This window comes from Cyphomyrmex costatus, unplaced genomic scaffold (genome assembly GCF_001594065.2).
Source record: "Cyphomyrmex costatus isolate MS0001 unplaced genomic scaffold, Ccosl1.0 scaffold120, whole genome shotgun sequence".
NCBI classification, from domain to species: Eukaryota; Metazoa; Arthropoda; class Insecta; order Hymenoptera; family Formicidae; genus Cyphomyrmex; species Cyphomyrmex costatus.
This window is the reverse complement of record NW_017275174.1, coordinates 1-19,719: the sequence shown is the minus strand read 5'-3', so window position 1 is coordinate 19,719 and position 19,719 is coordinate 1. Positions and strand designations below refer to the sequence as shown.

The 19,719-nt window shown below is 31.6% G+C and overlaps 2 protein-coding genes and 1 long non-coding RNA gene across 8 annotated transcripts; 2 read left to right on the top strand and 1 right to left on the bottom strand.

Annotated features, from left to right (window-relative positions):
• The first annotated feature begins 317 nt into the window (after nt 1-317).
• On the top strand, nt 318-1,832 carry LOC108779126 (RWD domain-containing protein 1). Its single transcript, XM_018546488.1, has 4 exons — nt 318-519; nt 961-1,307; nt 1,368-1,554; nt 1,646-1,832. The coding sequence occupies exons 1-4, from the start codon at nt 450-452 to the stop codon at nt 1,765-1,767; spliced, it is 726 nt and encodes a 241-aa protein (XP_018401990.1). The 5' UTR covers nt 318-449; the 3' UTR covers nt 1,768-1,832.
• Nucleotides 1,833-3,354: 1,522 nt separating this feature from the next.
• LOC108778748 (Malic enzyme b) lies at nt 3,355-15,414 on the bottom strand. 6 transcript variants are annotated; one of them, XM_018546004.1, is made up of 12 exons: nt 15,324-15,414; nt 11,031-11,122; nt 10,477-10,636; nt 7,185-7,343; nt 6,934-7,115; nt 6,229-6,538; nt 5,917-6,099; nt 5,578-5,803; nt 5,377-5,519; nt 4,989-5,283; nt 4,774-4,918; nt 3,355-3,520 (listed from the first exon to the last, which is right to left on the bottom strand). In XM_018546004.1, the coding sequence occupies exons 2-12, from the start codon at nt 11,060-11,062 to the stop codon at nt 3,478-3,480; spliced, it is 1,878 nt and encodes a 625-aa protein (XP_018401506.1). In that variant the 5' UTR covers nt 11,063-11,122; nt 15,324-15,414; the 3' UTR covers nt 3,355-3,477. The 6 variants fall into 6 exon arrangements, with proteins under 6 accessions (XP_018401506.1, XP_018401532.1, XP_018401516.1 ...); XM_018546030.1 differs by having other exon boundaries at nt 10,477-10,633; XM_018546014.1 differs by lacking the exon at nt 15,324-15,414 and adding an exon at nt 12,266-12,329.
• Nucleotides 15,415-18,473: 3,059 nt separating this feature from the next.
• On the top strand, nt 18,474-19,719 carry LOC108779215 (uncharacterized). The gene is made up of 3 exons (XR_001940866.1): nt 18,474-18,542; nt 18,661-18,856; nt 19,709-19,719. It is a non-coding gene; the product is annotated as an uncharacterized LOC108779215 (long non-coding RNA).

Here is a 19,719-nt window from a genome sequence, read left to right as displayed (position 1 = left end):
CCTATGAGGTTTGGTTCATGAAAAAAGCCAGGATGCTCCCAAAATTTTTCTCTACTATTATAAAGGTATGGACGAAGTTCATATGATGGACTATTAAAATTTAATAGCAAATTCGATTGAATACGTTCAATGCGTACTGATGCACATTATTAATAAGAGAATGCTGAAGTCGCCTGTATTATCGGTAAAGCAAGCGTTTTAGATGTTTGTGCTGTCCAATTTCTTTGCTTGAGTATCTTTTATCCTTGTTACTCATTGAATGTTGAACAAGGATAAAAGAACTTGAAGTTGACTTTTAGAACGCATCCTTAGTTACACTTTACGCGCGTGTATCGTGTGACGTTGTGAGTGTTGTGACTTTGTAAGCGTGGATCTCTGTTTTGCTGCTTGCTTGTAATTATGAAATATATACTTTAATTGACTTAGGAATCGTATTTCTTTTGTTAAGCATGGATTACAAGGATGAGCAAGTTAATGAGATTGAGGCTTTGGAGTCGATTTATTGCGGAGAATTGGAGAGTACGTATTATTAAAATTTTAACCTGTAATTCAGTTCCAAGAGGTAACCCTATACGGTCAATAATACTGACAGTATGATATTTTTGATATTTTTACAAGCTTACGTATTCAGTATTGACAATATAAGTACTTCGATTTAGTTTTACATATATTATCTATTACACTGTGACATGCTGTGTGAATATAGGTCCTAATAAAGCAATGATACTTGAGAAACAAAATCCAGATCAATATTTTATGTCAATCCAATATTAACCATACATACAGTTAGTAATATTCTCAGTATTTGTTAATATTGATAACTGATAATATTTATTATTGATCATGTAGAGTCTCCTTAAGACAGATGAGATTTATGAACTAATGGTAATACATTCTTTCTGAATTTTATTATGAATTACTATTTGCCACAAGTAATACAAGTGTGTATATGTCATACAGTTTTAGAAACAGAACCATTCTATACATTTGCTATACCAATTAAAACAGAGGAATATGAACCAGAAACTGGTAACGGTCTCGGTTGTCGATTAGAATTTACATATACATCCAAATATCCAGATGAGCCACTGCTCATATCAATTACAGAGCAAGAAAATTTTGAGGATGGCGACGAGAAGTTGAAGGCACATCTGATAGAACAGATGAATGAAAGTCTTGGAATGGTAATGGTTTTTACATTGGTTAGCACAGCTCAAGAATGGCTTAATGTACAATGGGACAAAATAAAGCTCAGGAGAGAAGAGACTGCGGCACAAAAATTGAAAGAGGAAGAAGAGGCAGAAAGGGTAAAATGTTCTAAATGAATCTATATAGATGTCAATTTTAATACTTTTTTTCATGTATAGAGACGGTTTGAAGGAACTCGTGTAACAGTGGAATCATTCCTAAAGTGGAAAGAAATGTTTGATGAAGAAATGGGTTATACAAAACGGAAAGAATTGGCAGATCGTGAAGGCAAAAAATTAACAGGCAGAGAATTATTTATGACTGATAAAACACTGGATCAATCGGATCTTAAATTCTTAGATGATGGTAATTTATGTTTTTTTTTTAATTATTTGACTTTTAATTAGTATTTCCAAAAGATACTGATATTGCATGTTGTGCAATTTTGATCAAATAGGTGATGCTGTCAAAGTAGATGAGAGTTTGTTCCAAAATCTGGATGACTTAGATTTAGATGATGACGACGATGATGATGATGACCCAGACTATGATCCAAATATCTCGGATGATAGCGCCTAAACCAGTTTAATTCAGTAGCTAGCAAAATAATGCATAGAACAAATTGAACAGGAATTTATTAAAAAAGAAAAAATTTGTATGTGTATGTGTGTGTGTATGTACATATATACACACATACATATCCTGAAAAATATTTTAGAATTTCTCATTTGCAAGTTCTTGATACTTAGTAAAAAATGACAGTGCTAAATTCTCATGGTTGAAATAGAAAATATATCTTTTCAATCACAATATGCTCTTTATTGAAAGGTTATTCACAAAGCGCAATATTTAAGGAATTAAATAATTTTTATACTTATGTATACATAAATTATGTCATATGTTTTGATTATATTAAAGAAATATATATCTTGTATTAATTCTGTATTTTTTTGTATTTATTATACAGTGTACATTTATACACAGCTACAATCCACTTAAAGCTACAAATGCTTCAAAGCATTTTTTATTAATTAATAAGCAAAATTCTTTCTTCTAATTGATCAATCAAACATTTTGAAACATTTGTAAAGTCAAGTGAACCGCATCCATAAACGCATTGATTAAGCGATGTTAATATTAAGCTCTGAACACAATACGAAGCAATGATAAAAATAGACACAGAATAGTATAGATAGATCTTGGGGTGCGTTCCGAATTGCGCACAAAGCGTATGATGCATCATTTGTCTTCGTTCACCGAAGAATAAAGAATAAAATGATACTTTATGCACTTTATGCGTAAAGGTAAAATTTTATTTATTAACATAAATATACCAATAAATATATATCAATAATACATTTATTAAATTCGCGATTTTTTATTATATATAATAAATAAAAACAGTCACGCGAATTTTCATAAGAGCCGAAAGTTTTTAATAGTATCTCATCAGTGATTTAACTCAGCACTCTGAGAGAAGCGAGGGGACTCACTTTAAACAAGAGTTGTATATACTTATTACACATAAAAAAAAACATCAAGTTAAGGAGATAATATGGCGGTACTTAAATTAAAGTGCTATATTTTTTATTTGTTAATTTTATGTAAATGTGGCAATGGAAACAATGTTCAGAATCACAAGAAGTACAACATATTTCAAAACGAACCAATTTGAGCGAACTTATTTTTCCATATGAAACGTGCGGTGTCCTTTATGTGTATGTTGCGTGAGATATTTAATGTGTTTGAGGAGACGTTATTAGCGTCTATTTTTGTCTCATTCTATCTTCGTTGTTTATTAAACGTAAAACAATTGGATAGAATTACACAAATAACGTTCCCCCCGAACGCACTTATAGATGCACTATAGTATATAGTGATGTTCGATATGTGTGTATATTTACAATATACCTAATCATCTTTAGAATTCCCTTAATTTGTAATTATTTACGAAAACACTAAAAACTTGAGTATGTTTTTTTTCTAAATATTTAACAATAAAATTAAATCTTTCGCTGATATCAAAGGAAACAATTCTAATTTTTGGACAATCTTTTTTTTTTATTTAAACACATTTATTTAAAGTTTAAAAAATATTAAAATAATGATATAAAATATTAATCTGTATATAAATATAAAATATTGTAAAATAAACATTTTCGAGCTTAAAGCGTATACTTGATCATTATTGGAGTTTTGGAAATTGACTCGTCTTGGGTTGTTTTACGGTCATGATGAGTTTGAAAAGAATCTTCAGGAGAGGAAACAAAGGAAGGATTTTGGATATTTTCATGTCTTGTAACTATCGTCCGTAAAAGAGAAGTCAGGAAATCTAAACATATTATATTATTAAACATTTTAAAATTGATTAAATTTTTAACAAAATTTATAACAGAAAAATATCTAAAATTTAAGTTTTATTTTGATAAAGAGAATTATTAATGTTATTATTTTGCCATACATACATTTTTCTAATATTAAATTGTGTAAAATAATACAACATATTTTTGCAAAATAAAACTATGCAGCATAAACTTTCTTATAACGTTTTTCACTAGCAGAGCTAGTGCGCACTCAGTGTACTTTAATGCCTTTGTACACAAATCGACATAGAAATATATGTTTAATAAAAATAAAAAAATTAAAACCATAAAATCTTCAATATATTTTATTGTGTTATTTGACAAAATAACACAATAACAAAATGCTTATTGTTATTTGACAAAATAACACAATAAGCATTTTATCAATTGAGATATCTCATTTTAATATCAGACTAGCTTTACCAGTGAAAAACGCTATTAATTACTTTCAGTTGTCATTCCAGTAAAATTACTATCTTTAGTATTAATACATAGATGAAGGAGAACATTAGAATATTACATTGTCAACTTTTTGTATACATATATACATACACACACACACATACATATACATATATTTATAATGTGTATATATATATATATATATATTATAATACATTGTCAATCGATGCATACTGCATGTACTTTGTTAGCAATTCATATAAATTGTACCGATGAAAGTACTATGACGTTAAAGTTTTCAGATGAAATAATTTTTCTTAAGATTAAAATTGTTCACAAATTTTGCTGTTTGTATATGACTTAAATAACATTAAATATAATGTTGAAGAGAGACATCGCGCGCGCAGTATTTTTATCGTTAAAAATAACAATAATAGCCTCCGACTATTCCAGTCGATGAAATCCATTACAGATGTTTTAAATTGTGACGAATTTCTATTGTGTCTCTGAAAAAAATTAATTAAGTTTCAGCAGTTTCCGCTGATTATGGAAATAAGCAAATCAAAAAGGGACAACACTGTAATGAGAAACATCAGCAATTAACATGACACTATTTTGAGAAAATAAAATTATTAAGAAAAAAAATAATCATAAATTCGAATAATATTAATTTTATCATTTTTCTTGCAAATATTTAAAAAATATCAATCCAATATTTTTTTTAATAATTTTACAGCTTGTGAAAATGAAATTTCACTTGATTGAATAATGTGACGTTACATGGAAGAATTAACTTATAATCATGAATTTTATTACTTACTTTTCCGGTAAAATACGTGGTTTGGCATAATCACCAGGCCATTCATACAGATTTGGCAGTGGACTGTCATAGTTGGCATCATACATCTTACTTATGATGAATTCTCGCTTATCTTTCGGCTCTGGATATTCACTTGCTAAACCACCTGTAGATATAACAATAGATAATACTAAATAGTATTTTACACACAAGTCCGTAATTAAAACAACACCAACCTTTAGCATAAGCATAATCAGCTATTTTAACTGCGATATCAATAGAACACTCGCGAATATTATTTAATGGCGGATATAAACTACCCCTTTCAAGATCATCAGTTTTTACATGATCAGCGACAGTTTGTGCCGAAATCAAGAATAAATCTTCGGTAATATGATGTACTCCGGTCGCAATAACGCCTAAAGCGATACCAGGAAAGATGTATGCATTATTACCCTGTCCAGGTTTATATATTTTTCCATTGTATTTTACTTCACCAAAGGGCGAACCCGAAGAGAATACACATCTACCCTAAAACATAGACGTTTAATCTGAACAAATGAATTTAGTATGCTAAAAAGCAAAATTATCATTGTGTTATTTAAGATTGTATTATATTCATACATCGGTATGATCATACGCTTGTTGCGCCGTACATTCAGCTTTACTGGTTGGATTACTTAAGGCGAAGATCAATGGCCTCTCATTATTTTTTGCCATTTCTCTTAAAACTTCGGGAGTAAATGCCCCTGCCGCTGCCGAAGCGCCTATGCGAATATTTCAGTTCTGTACCAAGATCGTTTTTCTTTGAAGAAATCTGCTTACCTATCAAGACAGAAGGTTTGATATCTTTCACAACTTCGATTAATGTCTTCATCACTTTGTAGTCCTTCGCGTACCAGATCTTATGGCCTTCCAAATTACCCTCAGGCCGATTCTTTACGAGTAACCCATCAATATCCATCATCCAAATATTATCGCGCGCCTGTTGTTGAGTGCAACCGTCAGCCTCCATTGCTTTGACACAAAGATCAGCAATTCCAATAGCTGCCTGCAGTAGAGTGAAATAAATATTGTTACAATGCGATCTCAAAACAAACATAAATATTTAGTATCTTTAAAGTTTAAAATAAGGCTATTGTAATATCTTGAAAATTTACAAACCTCTCCAGCACCAAGGAAGACAAATTTATTATCTGCCATTCTTTTCTTAGTTATTCTTTGCGATGCTAAAATTCCAGCAACAGCAACTGCAGCTGTACCTTGTATATCATCGTTAAACGTACAATATTTATTTCTATATTTGTCTAAGAAACGGAAGGCATTGTGGTTTCCAAAGTCTTCGAACTAAAATACAGAAAGCATGCAATATTACGTGTACGTATCATAAAAGGTCATTTAACAAAATTTGGATTAAAGACTTGGATTAATGTTATATATTTTTAAAAATGTGTATACACGTATATGTTAGCTTACTTGAATAAGAACGTTTTGTCCATACTTTTGCACGCAAGCAGCCATAAATTCGTCGATTAATTCATCATACTCGGCGCCTTGGCTTCTAGGCTTATTAAGACCAATGTAATGAGGATCGTTTCTTAGCTGTTCGTTATTAGTGCCTACATCAATAGCAATCGGGAGACATTGATGCGGTTTGATACCAGCTAGAGCTGTATAAAGTGCCAGTTTTCCAACGGGGATACCCATGCCACAAGCTCCGAGATCACCGAGACCTAAAATTCGCTCGCCATCCGTCACGCAGATGGCTCGCACCGCTTGTTCTGGCCTAAAAATACGATGGAAATTGTCGTGATTAAAAATAATTAATAAAAAAATTAATTAATACGCCATATTACATGTACAGCAATCGATTTCTTTCTTGCTACGCATTATACAACGCAGCAAAACATGCAATGCATAGAATTCTATTTTTAGCAAATATACTCCAAATGTGTTTTCCGTTTAAACTCCACAGAGTGATACAAGATTTAGCCTCGATCGTATTTAGCCTTTTTTATTTGATTTATTTATATAGTGGTACAGTTTAACTAATTATTACTTTTTAATTAATCGTGTGACTTATTATAAGAGAACAATAAAAAAACTGGCTACAAACGTATAGTTTTCACCTTTTTTTTACAGACATAATAATATTTTATATATTTTTCTTGTGATACTAACCAATTGTTCAAGATCTCGTAAATATGGCCTTTATCGTATATAGTAATGAAAAGTCCGCGAGGTCTACGATATATGACACCAAACTTTTGGCAGGCTAAACCAACGGTAGGTGTATAGACAATTGGCATCATTTGCTCGATATTTTCGCTTAACAAGCGAAAAAATAATCTTTCGTTCCTTTCCTAGAAATTATTCCAAAATAATTAAGGGCAAATTTTTTATAACGATGCCGCAAAAGGTATATTATTTACCTGAAGTTCTACAAGATACAAATATCGATTCAGATCCTCTGAATATTTCATTACTGAGGCTTTGCATAGCGCCAGCTGTTCCTCTTGCGTCTTAAATCTGGGAGGCTGCAACCCATGTATTCCGAGGGCTATTCTTTCTTTCAGAGTGAACGCCAAGCCCTGTCATTCATTACGAAATATTCACGTTGAGATACTACATTTACCGTACTTAACCCTTTCGCTACAGCAATTCGCTTCGCAAGAATACCGTCGTTGAACGGAATCCCACGCCACACAAAAGTGTACACATATATTATTTTTCGATACTATATTCAAAAATTCTGTCTTCTTCATCGATTTAGATGAAATTAGGCTCATTCGACATATTTTTGCACGAAATGAATGAATGTGAATCTGTGAATGTGAATTTATTCTATTAATGATCACATTCTATTAACATAAAAAAAAAATAATGATAGTTCCAGTAATACTTTTCACAGTTCTACAATTCTGCATAAAAATAAAAAAAGTTCCGCATATTGCGGAATATGAAAATATAGCGTACTAACTTCGCGAATATAATAAGAATCTATGACACTCTTCTTCTAAAGTACAAAAAAAACGATAAATATTACCACTTTTGGCGACAGTTCCTATTACTTCTACTCAAAATCTACTAATATGTACACTTTGAAAACAAAATTCCAACAATTACCAATTTTTATACGTTTTATGGAAGACAGCACAACACTTGGAGAAAAAGTATCGTACTTATTACTTATAGAAGTTTTGTTTGTTTAATAGAATTAAATTAGATAGTTAGCGTTGGATGTTTTTGATGATCTGCAGAATTCCAGGTCGTAGAGCCAAGGAATTAAGCAGCTAGAGGAACTCTTAACCCTTTTCGGCATAGTGACAAGTATATACTTTTGTCACTTCTTATTCATTCATTTAGTGATATACATAACGTACTAATTCATCAATTTTTATGGGTTTCTTATTTTCATTAGATATAAGCTTCCATTAGATAAAAAAACAAAAATAAAATGAAACTGGATACTCTCCACGTCTTTGTTAATTCCAGATAATGCTAAGAGAGAGAAGAAAAACAGTTTGGAGTATATTTGGATTTAAAAAATTCAACTCTAAATTTGCATTCAGCGACTCAAAAAATTTATCAGTTTCAAATTGTGCGAGAATTTGAGAAATTTTTCAAATTTATATCCATCATATTGGATCCGCCATTTTGAATTTTGAAAATCTGACTTCAGATTTATGTTGAATAATTCGAAAACTCGGGGTATAAATTTTTAGGAAAATCTGTCAGATAGAAAAATGTGTGCCAGAAAGAGTTAACAGGATTGGAAGGAAAAGGAACGAAATGAGAGGACAAGGAAAGGGGATCCCTTTCACCTTCGTCGCCTCTGAGCTGAGAAACCAAAGTCTCTTTCATACGCAAAAGACTATGTAAAACGTCAAAAAAAGATCCGTGTAAAAATAAAGAAAAAACTCAGAAACTGGGAATGCTGGGGAGAGTGAGCGCGAACACAAGCCAAGCACACGTGAAAAAACAGCGCAAGTCGGAATAAAAGGCTATCTAAACATGTTCGAAAGTCCCACGCGGAACTCCACTATTGATTGTTCGAAGTCTGGTGTTACATTATCATCATAAAAAATTCGCAACGTCATTACCAAGGGTAGTTTACCTCTTATAGTTTTAGCGATATTCACACAAAAAAGAAAAAAAACTGATTTTCTTCAAGAGAGATTTCCTGCACTCTTTTAATATGCGACTAGCCGATATTAAAAAAAACGTATCTCTTATTTTTATTAATAGAATAACATACTAAAAGCTCATCAAAATCGATGAGGAACAGTTGATAGTATTCTCTTGTTAATAAACAAGGAAAACATATTTTAAATAAATACGGGTATTTTTTAATAATGGACGGTCAAATCCAATCAATATATAAATAATTTATTTACGGTAATGTGTGTGTAAAATAAATAACGCTTTAAAATACAAAGTAAAACATATCTATATATAATCGAAAATGATTCGCTGTTTCTCTTCCTCACTTTTCATTCACTGGCTTTCCTCCCAGAAAAACATTTTTCATATATAATTATGAATATTTATAAATAATTACAAAATATAAAATATGTCCATATATGTATAATTATACAGATGAGAAAAATAATAATCATAAAATTAATTAATTAGTTTTATTGTTAAAATATGTAAGTATTACTGAAGTATTACTATCATCTTTCAGAATACATACGGCAAAATTAACGTATAATATTAGAGCCTTTTCTGAAGTTGCTAAAATTGCCCAACTATATTCGCTTGACCACTCGACGCTGCGACTTCAAAATTTTAAACGCTAGCGAATAAAAAAACAATTGTGTAGAAGCTTCCATCAGCAAATTCGTTGACGAATTAAGAAGCTTGTTTCAAGCGAATATAGTCGCCCCGTGTTGTACATCATCCATAAGATTTCATTGTGTAGTAAAAGATAATAATTCGACTCTTTTTTTATAAGAAATTCAGCAATCGTTAAAAACTAAAAATTATAAAATAAGTCAGTTAAATTAAAGTAAGAGTAAAGTAAAATGATAATCAATAACTAATTAATTTTTATTGAATTATAAATGAAAATTGAAATTCACAGAGATAGTGATTTTAGATTTGACTGTAAATGTGTATCCAAAAGTGTGTGTTAAAAGATAAGATTACATATCATAACTAATATTGACAGATAGATGAAGCAACGCTCAGTGCGAATCGAAATATAAATGACAATAATCGCGTTCAGCAGATCTCAACTGTTGCGGAGCGGATCCACCTCTTTTTCACTTATTAGTATTGTAGCGTGTATAATATAGCAGAAAGAGATGTTATTTGTTAAACTTTTTTGTTAATAACTTTTAAATGAAGGACTATCACGAACTAAAACCTGTTGTAGGTCACTCCAAAGCCTTGAGTTCAAAACCTAGGCAACGTCAAGTTCATCGGAGCTGGGTCCCATGTAATATTCCCATTTACGTGTCATTTTCCATTGTACGTGTTTAAATGTGTTGTATTTTCTATTTCTATATCGCCTACACTCCTATTATCTATAGTTATAGCCAATTTATATCCGACAAAATCAGTGTTACCATCCTTTATGTATAATACATCAGTATATAGCGATAATTTAGTGTAACTTTTATTACAGGAACACTAGAAATTAGTTCGTGGATGCTGGTTATAGCCGGCATTAGGAGCGAAAGAGTTAAAGAAAATTTAAACAAAGGGAAATAATGGTACCTTGTTCAGTCGAGGATCTCTGAGGTGTCCGATACCCTTTACCATATTTATTGGTATCACATCTCCTGAAACTTCGTGGATGTCCCTTTGTTGTACGTCCTTCACAGCAATATGCGAAGATAGAAGCGTCCGCGTCCATGATCCTCCGTAATTTCTGCTACTAACCGATATAAAAATACGCGTGAAAAATTTACACGTAACTGAAAATTTACCTGTATTGATGTATCACGTAATTCCATCAAATTGCATCAAATCGATGTTTAAAGAGATCCTAAAGAAGTCTGTTTTACCAATTAAGAGAGTAGAACTTTACATATACACACAGACGATTTACGTATCATTGACATATCACTACATATTATTACTACATTAATATCTCACGCACACATATAGGTACATAAATTTTCGTACAACGATAATGTTTTAATTAGATATCTAAGTTCAAATCTAAGAATTCCACGTTGTTTTTTTATGTAAATTAATAGTCTGTGGATTACTAGTTCATAAGTCCTGACAAAGTCTGTAAAAAAAATTTACCAACTCGAAAAACTTACCGAAATTTTTTTGAAAGGATATATAGTAACATGAGGAAGGGATTTCACAAGCCTCACACGTAATCGATCACCACAGGTGCAAAATGAACATCCTGCAGACGAAAGAATATTTTGTATGAAGTTTCATCTCAAAAGAGCCACACCATTACAAGATATCGAAAAAATATACCTAATATGATATTTCATTAGCATCTTTTTTCGTTAAATCTAACGGATCTTTACAAAAGAAATCATGGATATAAAGGATGACAAGAAGATTCTTATATTCCAATCTTTTTGATACTCTTTATATCCATGATCTTTTTTGTCAAGATCCGTTTAAATTTAGCAAAGAAAAATGTGTTTATTTTACCCCTTGCAATCAAATACCAGGCTCGAAATTCTTTTCTTATGCTACTATGTATACTATTATATTTATATTTCCAATGCTAAAGAAGTAGCGAACGATGCCGAACAAAAGGAAAGTGTTAAACTCAAAAGCTCTTAAAATATATATTAACGACTCCTTTTATCTCCTTATTCCACATATATTTTAAGAGCTTTTGAGTTTAACACTTTCCTTTTGTTCGGCATCGTTCGCTACTTCTTTTGGCTTGTCTTTGTATGCATATATTTTTAATTTTTTATTTCCTATTATATATAGACGTCTATAGACCTCTTTTGTCCGAGGCCTATATTCGTTTCTCGAATCAGATTGTTTTTCGGATTTGTGGATGATTGGTCCACAGAATCCTACCTCAGTCAGATATTAGAGACAAATATCTACTGATATGTATACTACTGATGTATAGGACCTGCAGTTTAACGCCGAACGGCGCTGATGATCATAGATCTTTTGATCACCAAATGGAGCCATTTTTCGGCTCATTAAACGCGAAAAATCATCGCGTTTGGGCGCACGTGGGATTGAACTCGGGTCTACAAATCGCGAGTCAATCGCACAGAGCGGTGAACCACTCGACGCCACATACTATTACATACTCAATACTGTATTTATAAATCCATTTCGTTTGGATTTGTTACACAAATTTTGCATAAAAAATTATTACACAATAATTGTAATATATATGACTATATAATATATTTTATATATTACATAATAGTAATTATATAATAATAATTTTAATATACGTTACCTTATTAATATAATGTCATCTTCTATTAATTTTTAACGCACTAAAAATATAAATTTTTAAACAAAAATGTATATTTAGAGCTTACTCTTTTATATTTACCCTAATCTTGCAGTATCCAATTATTATCTTAAGTGTTTGTCGTGTAGCACGAGATACATTTCTTGATTTCATCTTGTATAATACATGGATTTTGTATGATTTTGACAGCTGTCATAATCGCTCATTACATTTGATAGATGGTGGATCGCGCTCCGAAAATTTTTGCGTGTTCCGAAACAAAAAGTTAAACAAAGGTTACAACCTCAGTGTCTGCGACTGTGTATGTAACGAAAAGTCATGTATGTATGTATGTACATGTATGTATAATATACATATTATATATATTATATATATACATATATTATGTATATAATAATTATTATATATGTATATAGTAGAAATAATAATGCTATATCTAAATCGACTGTCATTCATTTGAGAATTTGTCTTTGACTTTAATCCTAATTCACCATATCTATTTTTACTTTCCCCGTCAGATCCCATCAGGGTTTATGTAACTTCGTCAAGCTACGCCTCTGAACAGAAGCATATTTTTTAGCTTGTTACGAGCGAAAATGATATCTCAGAGTAAGACAAAAACAGATGTACATGGAGAAACAAATAAAAAATATTTATTCTTGTATTATTAAAAAAATACAGTCTGAAATAGTAATGTAAAAAATCGTATTAGAAAAATTTATTCAAAGACATGATCAATTTTGATTATAAATATATATAAAAACATATTTGAAATATCTAAAATCTTGGAAATTTGTAGTCTTCCACCGACTAACAAAAAATTAACGAACACAATCATTGATATTATTTTAATTTTCAGAGTATGGACTGTATATTTTCAAGTGAGAAAAAATAAACTACGCCGATTATTTAGCAAGATATGATGATTTAAACTTAATCCCTGACCTTTTATGATTTCAGCACGATACCGCTGGCATTTGCGTAACCTGAAGTGCACCACACGGGAAGGTTGTTCGGTCTTTGTCATCACGCGCGTGTGTGTGTGTGTGTGCATGCACACGCGCATGCACGTGTGTAAGTGTGAGTGATGTATGGAGTGTACATGTGTATATGTGTACATGTAGGTATTTTTTCATTTTTTTTGCTTATTAAGAGAAAAAAAGGAAAAATATCCAACTATCGGCGGTATCATGCTGAAATCATAAAAAGTCAGAGATACTTTGAATTAAATCATCATGTCTCGCTAAATAATCAACGTAGAATAAAGTTTTTTTTCATTTAAAAATGCAAAATTTATATTTAAAAATGGCATCAATGATTATGTTCGTTAATTTTTTTCTTAGTCGGTGAAAATTACAAATGTCAAGATTTTAGATATCACAAACAGGTTTTCAAAGTTAGCTTTGACAACGGCTCATAAATATTAAACTGATTGTGAATTTAAAAATTGAACAAAGCACCTTATAGTGGAGAGTTTTCCCTATAAAATCCTTTTCTAATATTTTGTTTACATTAATTATTCGCCGAGTAATCATTTTTTAATGGTTAAAAAAATGGACAAAAAGTTACTGAGAAAAAGTGATCCTTAACTTTCTGAGGAATGTAGTTTACTAAATCGTTTTAGTTTTTCGAAATTATAAAAATGAATTTTTTTCACATTACTATTAAAAATGAGATATTTTTTTAATTCATTGCACGTGATTGTGATATCCTAGAAGAAAAATTATCATTAGATATCTCTATGTGTATTCTTTTTTTTTTTTTTTACCATTTGCGCCCGAATCTATCAATCGAATTGAACGTCCCTGGCGCCACAGTTTCGAACGGTTACCGTTCTTACCTTGACTTTCAGTCATGAGATCATTCATGATTCATTCACTTCCGTCAACTTTTATTTCGCAACAGAAACGACAAAATAATTATTATGTGAAATAACGCTACTTTACTCTCAATTTAATTCAGAAAATGCTGAAAATGTGGAATGTTATAAATGAAAACTTGTTCCAAATATTAACACATTTTTTTTATTATTAACAATAATGGCTAAGAACATTTAAAAAACTATTGAGAACTAACGAGACAATGTCAAGAGAATTGTGATAAGTCATTTGTATAACACGTCAAATTTTATCTTGCAGCTAAAGCTAATTAATTGATTCGATTCATTTGACGAAATCCGAGAAAATACTTTAAAACAAATCAACATTTGTTAGTAAATTTTCTTTACTTGAAGTTTCTAACCACAATTTTTACCTTTTCGATTCTCTAGTAGATGGAAAAACTTTCCGGCTAATTTTGACTTATCTTCCAATACTGAAAAAATTTTTGACAGGAGCGCCAAACCTGATAACTTTTTTTAAGTAAGAAAAAACACACTACAGAAAAAGTAAATTTAACCGTTTAAATAAACGATACTGATAATCAATCTCCGGCAGAACGATCCAGCAGAACTCCAGCAGAATACTGATCCAAAAGTGGCAACTATAGACTATGATTTTGACACCAATGTTGAATTAATCGTATCAATATTTCATGATAACTCAAGATACAAAATTCTCAAGATATGGATTTACGCTTACATACAGTGAATTTCTGTTTATGAGAGGCTATACTTTTCGAAGGACGACGAGCACCGCGAAACCTTGAATCGGCAAACGACGAGCGTTGCACAAAAGAAAAAAAGACTCGTATTCCGACGATCAAGGCCACAGAGAGTCGAGCTAGGCCAGGTGAAGGCCAGGGATAGGCGAAAAAAAGACGAGAGAACGAATCGTCGCCAGTGGCGGGAACACCTGACGAAAGGCACGGTAAACAGTTCTGCTATGCCACGGCAAGTCTGGCTTCACCTGGTATCGATCACTGCTTGTGTCGGGGCGTTCCTATTTTCAGCCACCGCGTTGCAATTTGTCGGCCGCGTGTCAGGTTACATGACACGGTTCGTTTTGTTCGCGCGAACGTCATCCTCTCTGTGACCTAACGAAGGATCAGCGCATCCGCCCCTTTCGCATTGTATCGTATTGTCCACCGAGTGCTCGTCGTGCACCCCGTGATGTCGACGGGCCGTAGACCCTCCGACAGCCCGAAGCGTCAACGCTCTCGAAGGTCGAGAGTGAGAAAAAAATGTTCCTCTGGTACTCACGATATACACCTCTGCAGAATGAACATTTCGTTCCTCCTCGTGTACACGCAGCTGATCACCTCTCCCACCCGACAGGATTCGCGCGCGACTGCGCGTTCTCAGGTCGGAGAGGTTGGCCACGCTGTGCGTCGCGCTCGCGTCGTCGCGACTCGCGAGAGTCTGCGGGGTCTGCGTGTTCACCGACGACGCGATATGTTTAACGCCTTTTGAAAGGGCACCGCGTCGCTCCAAGTGACGAAGAGCTAGATAACGCAATCCACTTAGCGCAATTACTTTTATTATCATTTTGCGTTTTCCAAATTTGAAACGACGTACCATTTGTATGTGAAACTTCGAGAAGAAGAAGAGGAAATCACACGGGATTTGAATTAAATATATCTGTGCGCATATATATATATATAAACGATTATCGCGACTTTCCAAATTCTGAAGTGTCAATGTATGAAACAAAATCAAAACTTTTATTTTATCTGCTTACGATGAACAAATATATATTATATGATTATTGTCGAAAATTTCTAATAATAAAGATTCTAATAAAGAAATTGTATATTAGTTGAATAAAATGATGAAAAGTACATCAAATTGAAATTAACCCATCGACTAGTTACGCCCTCACGATTTTTTTAAATTAGGTTTTTTTTACATTTTTTATTGTTGAAAACAAATTTGAAAGAATTTTTAGATTACAGTCAGTCATTTAGACCGCCATCTTAAAAATTATATGAAAAAAACATTTTTTTTTATTGATATCTTCAAAATTATTGATCGTTCAAAAAAAGTTAGTCGTCATATAAAAATACTAGCTATTATTTTTTAGTCGTCGCTTGTTATTTGTTAAACAGTTATTAACAAAAAGTTTAAAAAATAACGTCATATTTCTGCTATATACAATATTAAGATCGAACTACTTCACACTATACCCTCTCTTACTTTACGTTGTAAAGTATATATATACATGTTGACAATATATATGCCCCCCCCCCGCAGGAGGGAGGCAATACGCATATATTTTACATGCGGAGCGAGGATTATCTGTAGACTTCTATACCATACACCATTAACTCCCTTATATATTATATGCATAAAAAATGTCTCCAAAATTGATGCATTACTAGAGAGTTCCTAAAAGTTATATAGTCATGACAAAGTAAAATGACGTAACATTGTCGCAGATCCTACGCAGATCGAAGTGATAAATTATTTTATTTTTAATAAATTCTTTTATTTTAATTTTTTTTTATTTTTAATAAAATAATTTTAGATTTACAAAAATTATAAATAGATTAAGTCATCTATACATTATTATAAAGATATTAAATTAAAAATAAATAAAAGATACAGATATTATATATGGTAGGAGAGCGTTGAAAAGTATTCTATACATTGTTATTAATCATATAATTTTAACATATACCTATTTCACTTTAAATTCCAAAAATGTATAGTAAAACTAATTCAGTTATAGATAATATTTAATAACTTAATATAAATTTTACTTATATGTACGTCAATATCTTGTAATTTATTCTTCCAATTATTTTTAAAATCTAAATCACCGTGTTCACAATACTCAAAGTGGAGATACGTATATAACAATATTGATAATTGATATTACGCTATTTTACTTCAAAATCAATGAAAATTTTGATTGACAAAATTGACGTGACTCTCTTCAAGGAACTCTATGTATTACATAGCGGAAACAAATGACATCATGCTACAATTAATATGGTTGATGCATCATATATATATGTCTATACTATCTTTTTATTCATTCAGGGATGAACTCGTAAAGATATGCAAGACTTCCTTTTTACGAAAAAACACTGATACATCGTTGATTTTTTTAGTTAAAAATTTTTTTAATAAATGTGTGACAAATCCGTTAAAAAAAAGCTCTCTTTAAAATTTTCGATAGAAAAAATCATTTTCGAAAAAAAATATAAATTAGAATTCGTAAACTGTAAATAAACAAAGTCGTTTTACTTGATTATCAGTTACAATAAAATAAGTGCTCTATCAGCACGAAATATTTGGCAGTTATTCTGGGACACCGTATACATATACATATTAAATTACATATTATGCGTGTCTTTATCTACAATTAGTAGACATAACTATACGTCCACTTTTTGTAACACGTTGATAAAATGTGTGAAAAAAAACTTAAAAAAAAAAAAAGAAATAAAAACAAAATTCGGACACAAGATCTCTATACCATTCTAACGTTCGACTACGTCAACTGACGTCATTGCAATTTAATTCTTGCAGTTCAAATAATCTCTGAACGTGGTATATAATTCATGTAAAAAATCGTGAACAATTAACGTATTTTGACATGATTTAACTATTTTGGATCAATATGGGAAGCGTATATGATTAATATACAATTTATTAAAAGTTTTGTATTATCTAGATTTAGAATATCATCCCTATCCACATGCCTTTAATACACGCCGCGCAGCTATAGTCGAGAAAATATTTTTCGGTCGCTTAGTGCTAGCTTGAGTGAAGTAAAAGAGAATTACAGACACAAACCACATATACTTTTGATACGATTTTATCAACGTGTCACGATAATAGATGTGGTAACATACATACGTTGTTCCCGCAGCTCGAAAATAAACGTTGGTGCCGCTAGTGTATGGGTTAGGGAGCGTTAAGGTAGATTTTCACGAGCTGCTCAAACTGGCCGTTCAACGACAAAAAGGATCACGTGATCCAAATTGATGCTTGTCAATGATATTCGTCAATTTTGACCACGTTATCCTTTTTGTCGCTGAAACGGCCGCTTTGAGCGGCTCGTGAAAATCTACCTTTACAAGAAAAAAGTCGAGGGTGCGAATGGTGCGATTCGCTTCACGTTGTATACTTTGAGACATTCTTTAATTGGTCAATTCGTAAAATTCTTCCGATTGGTCAATGAAGCATTATCAGCGTTAAAAATGAATCGCAGTCCGGGATTACTTAAGTCAGATGATTGTTTTCAGACTTCTCTCTGATTACACCATGGAACTCCTGCTTTTAGAAGTTAACCTCAATTTTCCCGCGAATTGTTGGAAAGATTAGGTTAGGTTAAATTCGATTCCGCGAAGCAGACGACGAGCTTCACATATACCTATTTATATAATAATGTACATACATGGAGTAGTAGCAAAGCACGTGCTTTCTCGTGGGCTTGCATCATTCTCGTCTTATGTCATTCCATCATGAACGGTACAAGTTTTGGCAGACATACATAATCCAAAATATTCAGCCGATAGTGATAATTAATAAAATTATTGTTTTGTTATAATCTCATCAATGATCGTGCGAATACTTTTTCTGCCGAAAGATCTGGCGCGCGATACGAGCTAGTCTTTTGATCAGCGGCCACTTTTCCTACTTATCAGCTCGATGACGTTTCTTGAAATCTTATTTATCGGACTCAACGTCGAGACGGAGCATAACGTGGTGAGGAAATGCTTCACGAGCAAAAAGAGCCCACAGCGAGTCTCTCGAAGAGAGATATCTTGCTTACATCATTTATCGTAAGTGTCATTTCGTCCTTAGTTTCCGGCTAATTACTAAACTTATTGTACGCGAGGTATCTAGCTGTATACTATTTTTCATATTTGACGCGTGAACTTGTTATCTTTTTTAACTAGTGTTTTTTGAAAAAGTACTTTTTTGAATAGTTATTCACATATTGCTTACATAAATGTTCCGTTCATAATTCGTCATACGGCGTGACCATAATTTGGAATTATAATTTCGTAAATAAATTATTGACATAGAACTGACAGTATAATTTTATAACGACGCGAATAAGGACTTTTATTTATTTTATTTTGATGTACCAATGTTTCCTTAAGTCTAACGTTATTATAATAATTATTTCTAGAAAAAAAGTACATAAGAAAACAGAGAAATAAAATGATCCCCAAGCAGTAGCAAAAACCTCGAAAATTTCTATTCTCCTTTTGCTAATTAATCCCGCACTTCTATTATTATACTTATAATTGATTTTTATGAATGAGCGTAAATTGCGTTTTATTTTCTTATAAATCATTTCAACATCAATAGATTGCTTGTTATTAATATTCTTTAAATGTAAAGAAAAAACAAACTAATTTTGACAACAAGTAATACAATAAATTATTTTAGTATATTATTATATATATATATATTTTTAATGTTTTAATATAGTTTATCATTGTATTGTTTCTTTAATGTTTTAAATGTTCAATAAAATTATTCTTAATCGGATAAATCATTGCCGACAAGTATATAGAATTTTCACCTAGATATGAGTGATGTACTTAAAATGTTAAAATACTGTCAATAGATGTTAATAGACATCAACATGATTTTATAAGAAAATAATTGTTGCTACACATTAGTCAGGTGCCCT

What these genes read in the sequence shown, in the direction of transcription:
- LOC108779126 (XM_018546488.1), top strand. Translation starts at nt 450, where the DNA reads ATGGATTACAAGGATGAGCAAGTTAATGAGATTGAGGCTTTGGAGTCG. An exon ending in AGGAAGAAGAGGCAGAAAGG is followed by an intron (nt 1,308 to 1,367) that starts GTAAAATGTTCT and finishes TTTCATGTATAG; the next exon opens with AGACGGTTTGAAGGAACTCG. An exon ending in TCTTAAATTCTTAGATGATG is followed by an intron (nt 1,555 to 1,645) that starts GTAATTTATGTT and finishes TTGATCAAATAG; the next exon opens with GTGATGCTGTCAAAGTAGAT.
- LOC108778748 (XM_018546004.1), bottom strand. Translation starts at nt 11,062, where the DNA reads ATGTTACTATATATCCTTTCAAAAAAATTTCG. An exon ending in GAGATCCTCGACTGAACAAG is followed by an intron (nt 7,344 to 10,476) that starts GTACCATTATTT and finishes AATGAATGACAG; the next exon opens with GGCTTGGCGTTCACTCTGAA. An exon ending in TACGAGATCTTGAACAATTG is followed by an intron (nt 6,539 to 6,933) that starts GTTAGTATCACA and finishes TCGTATTTTTAG; the next exon opens with GCCAGAACAAGCGGTGCGAG.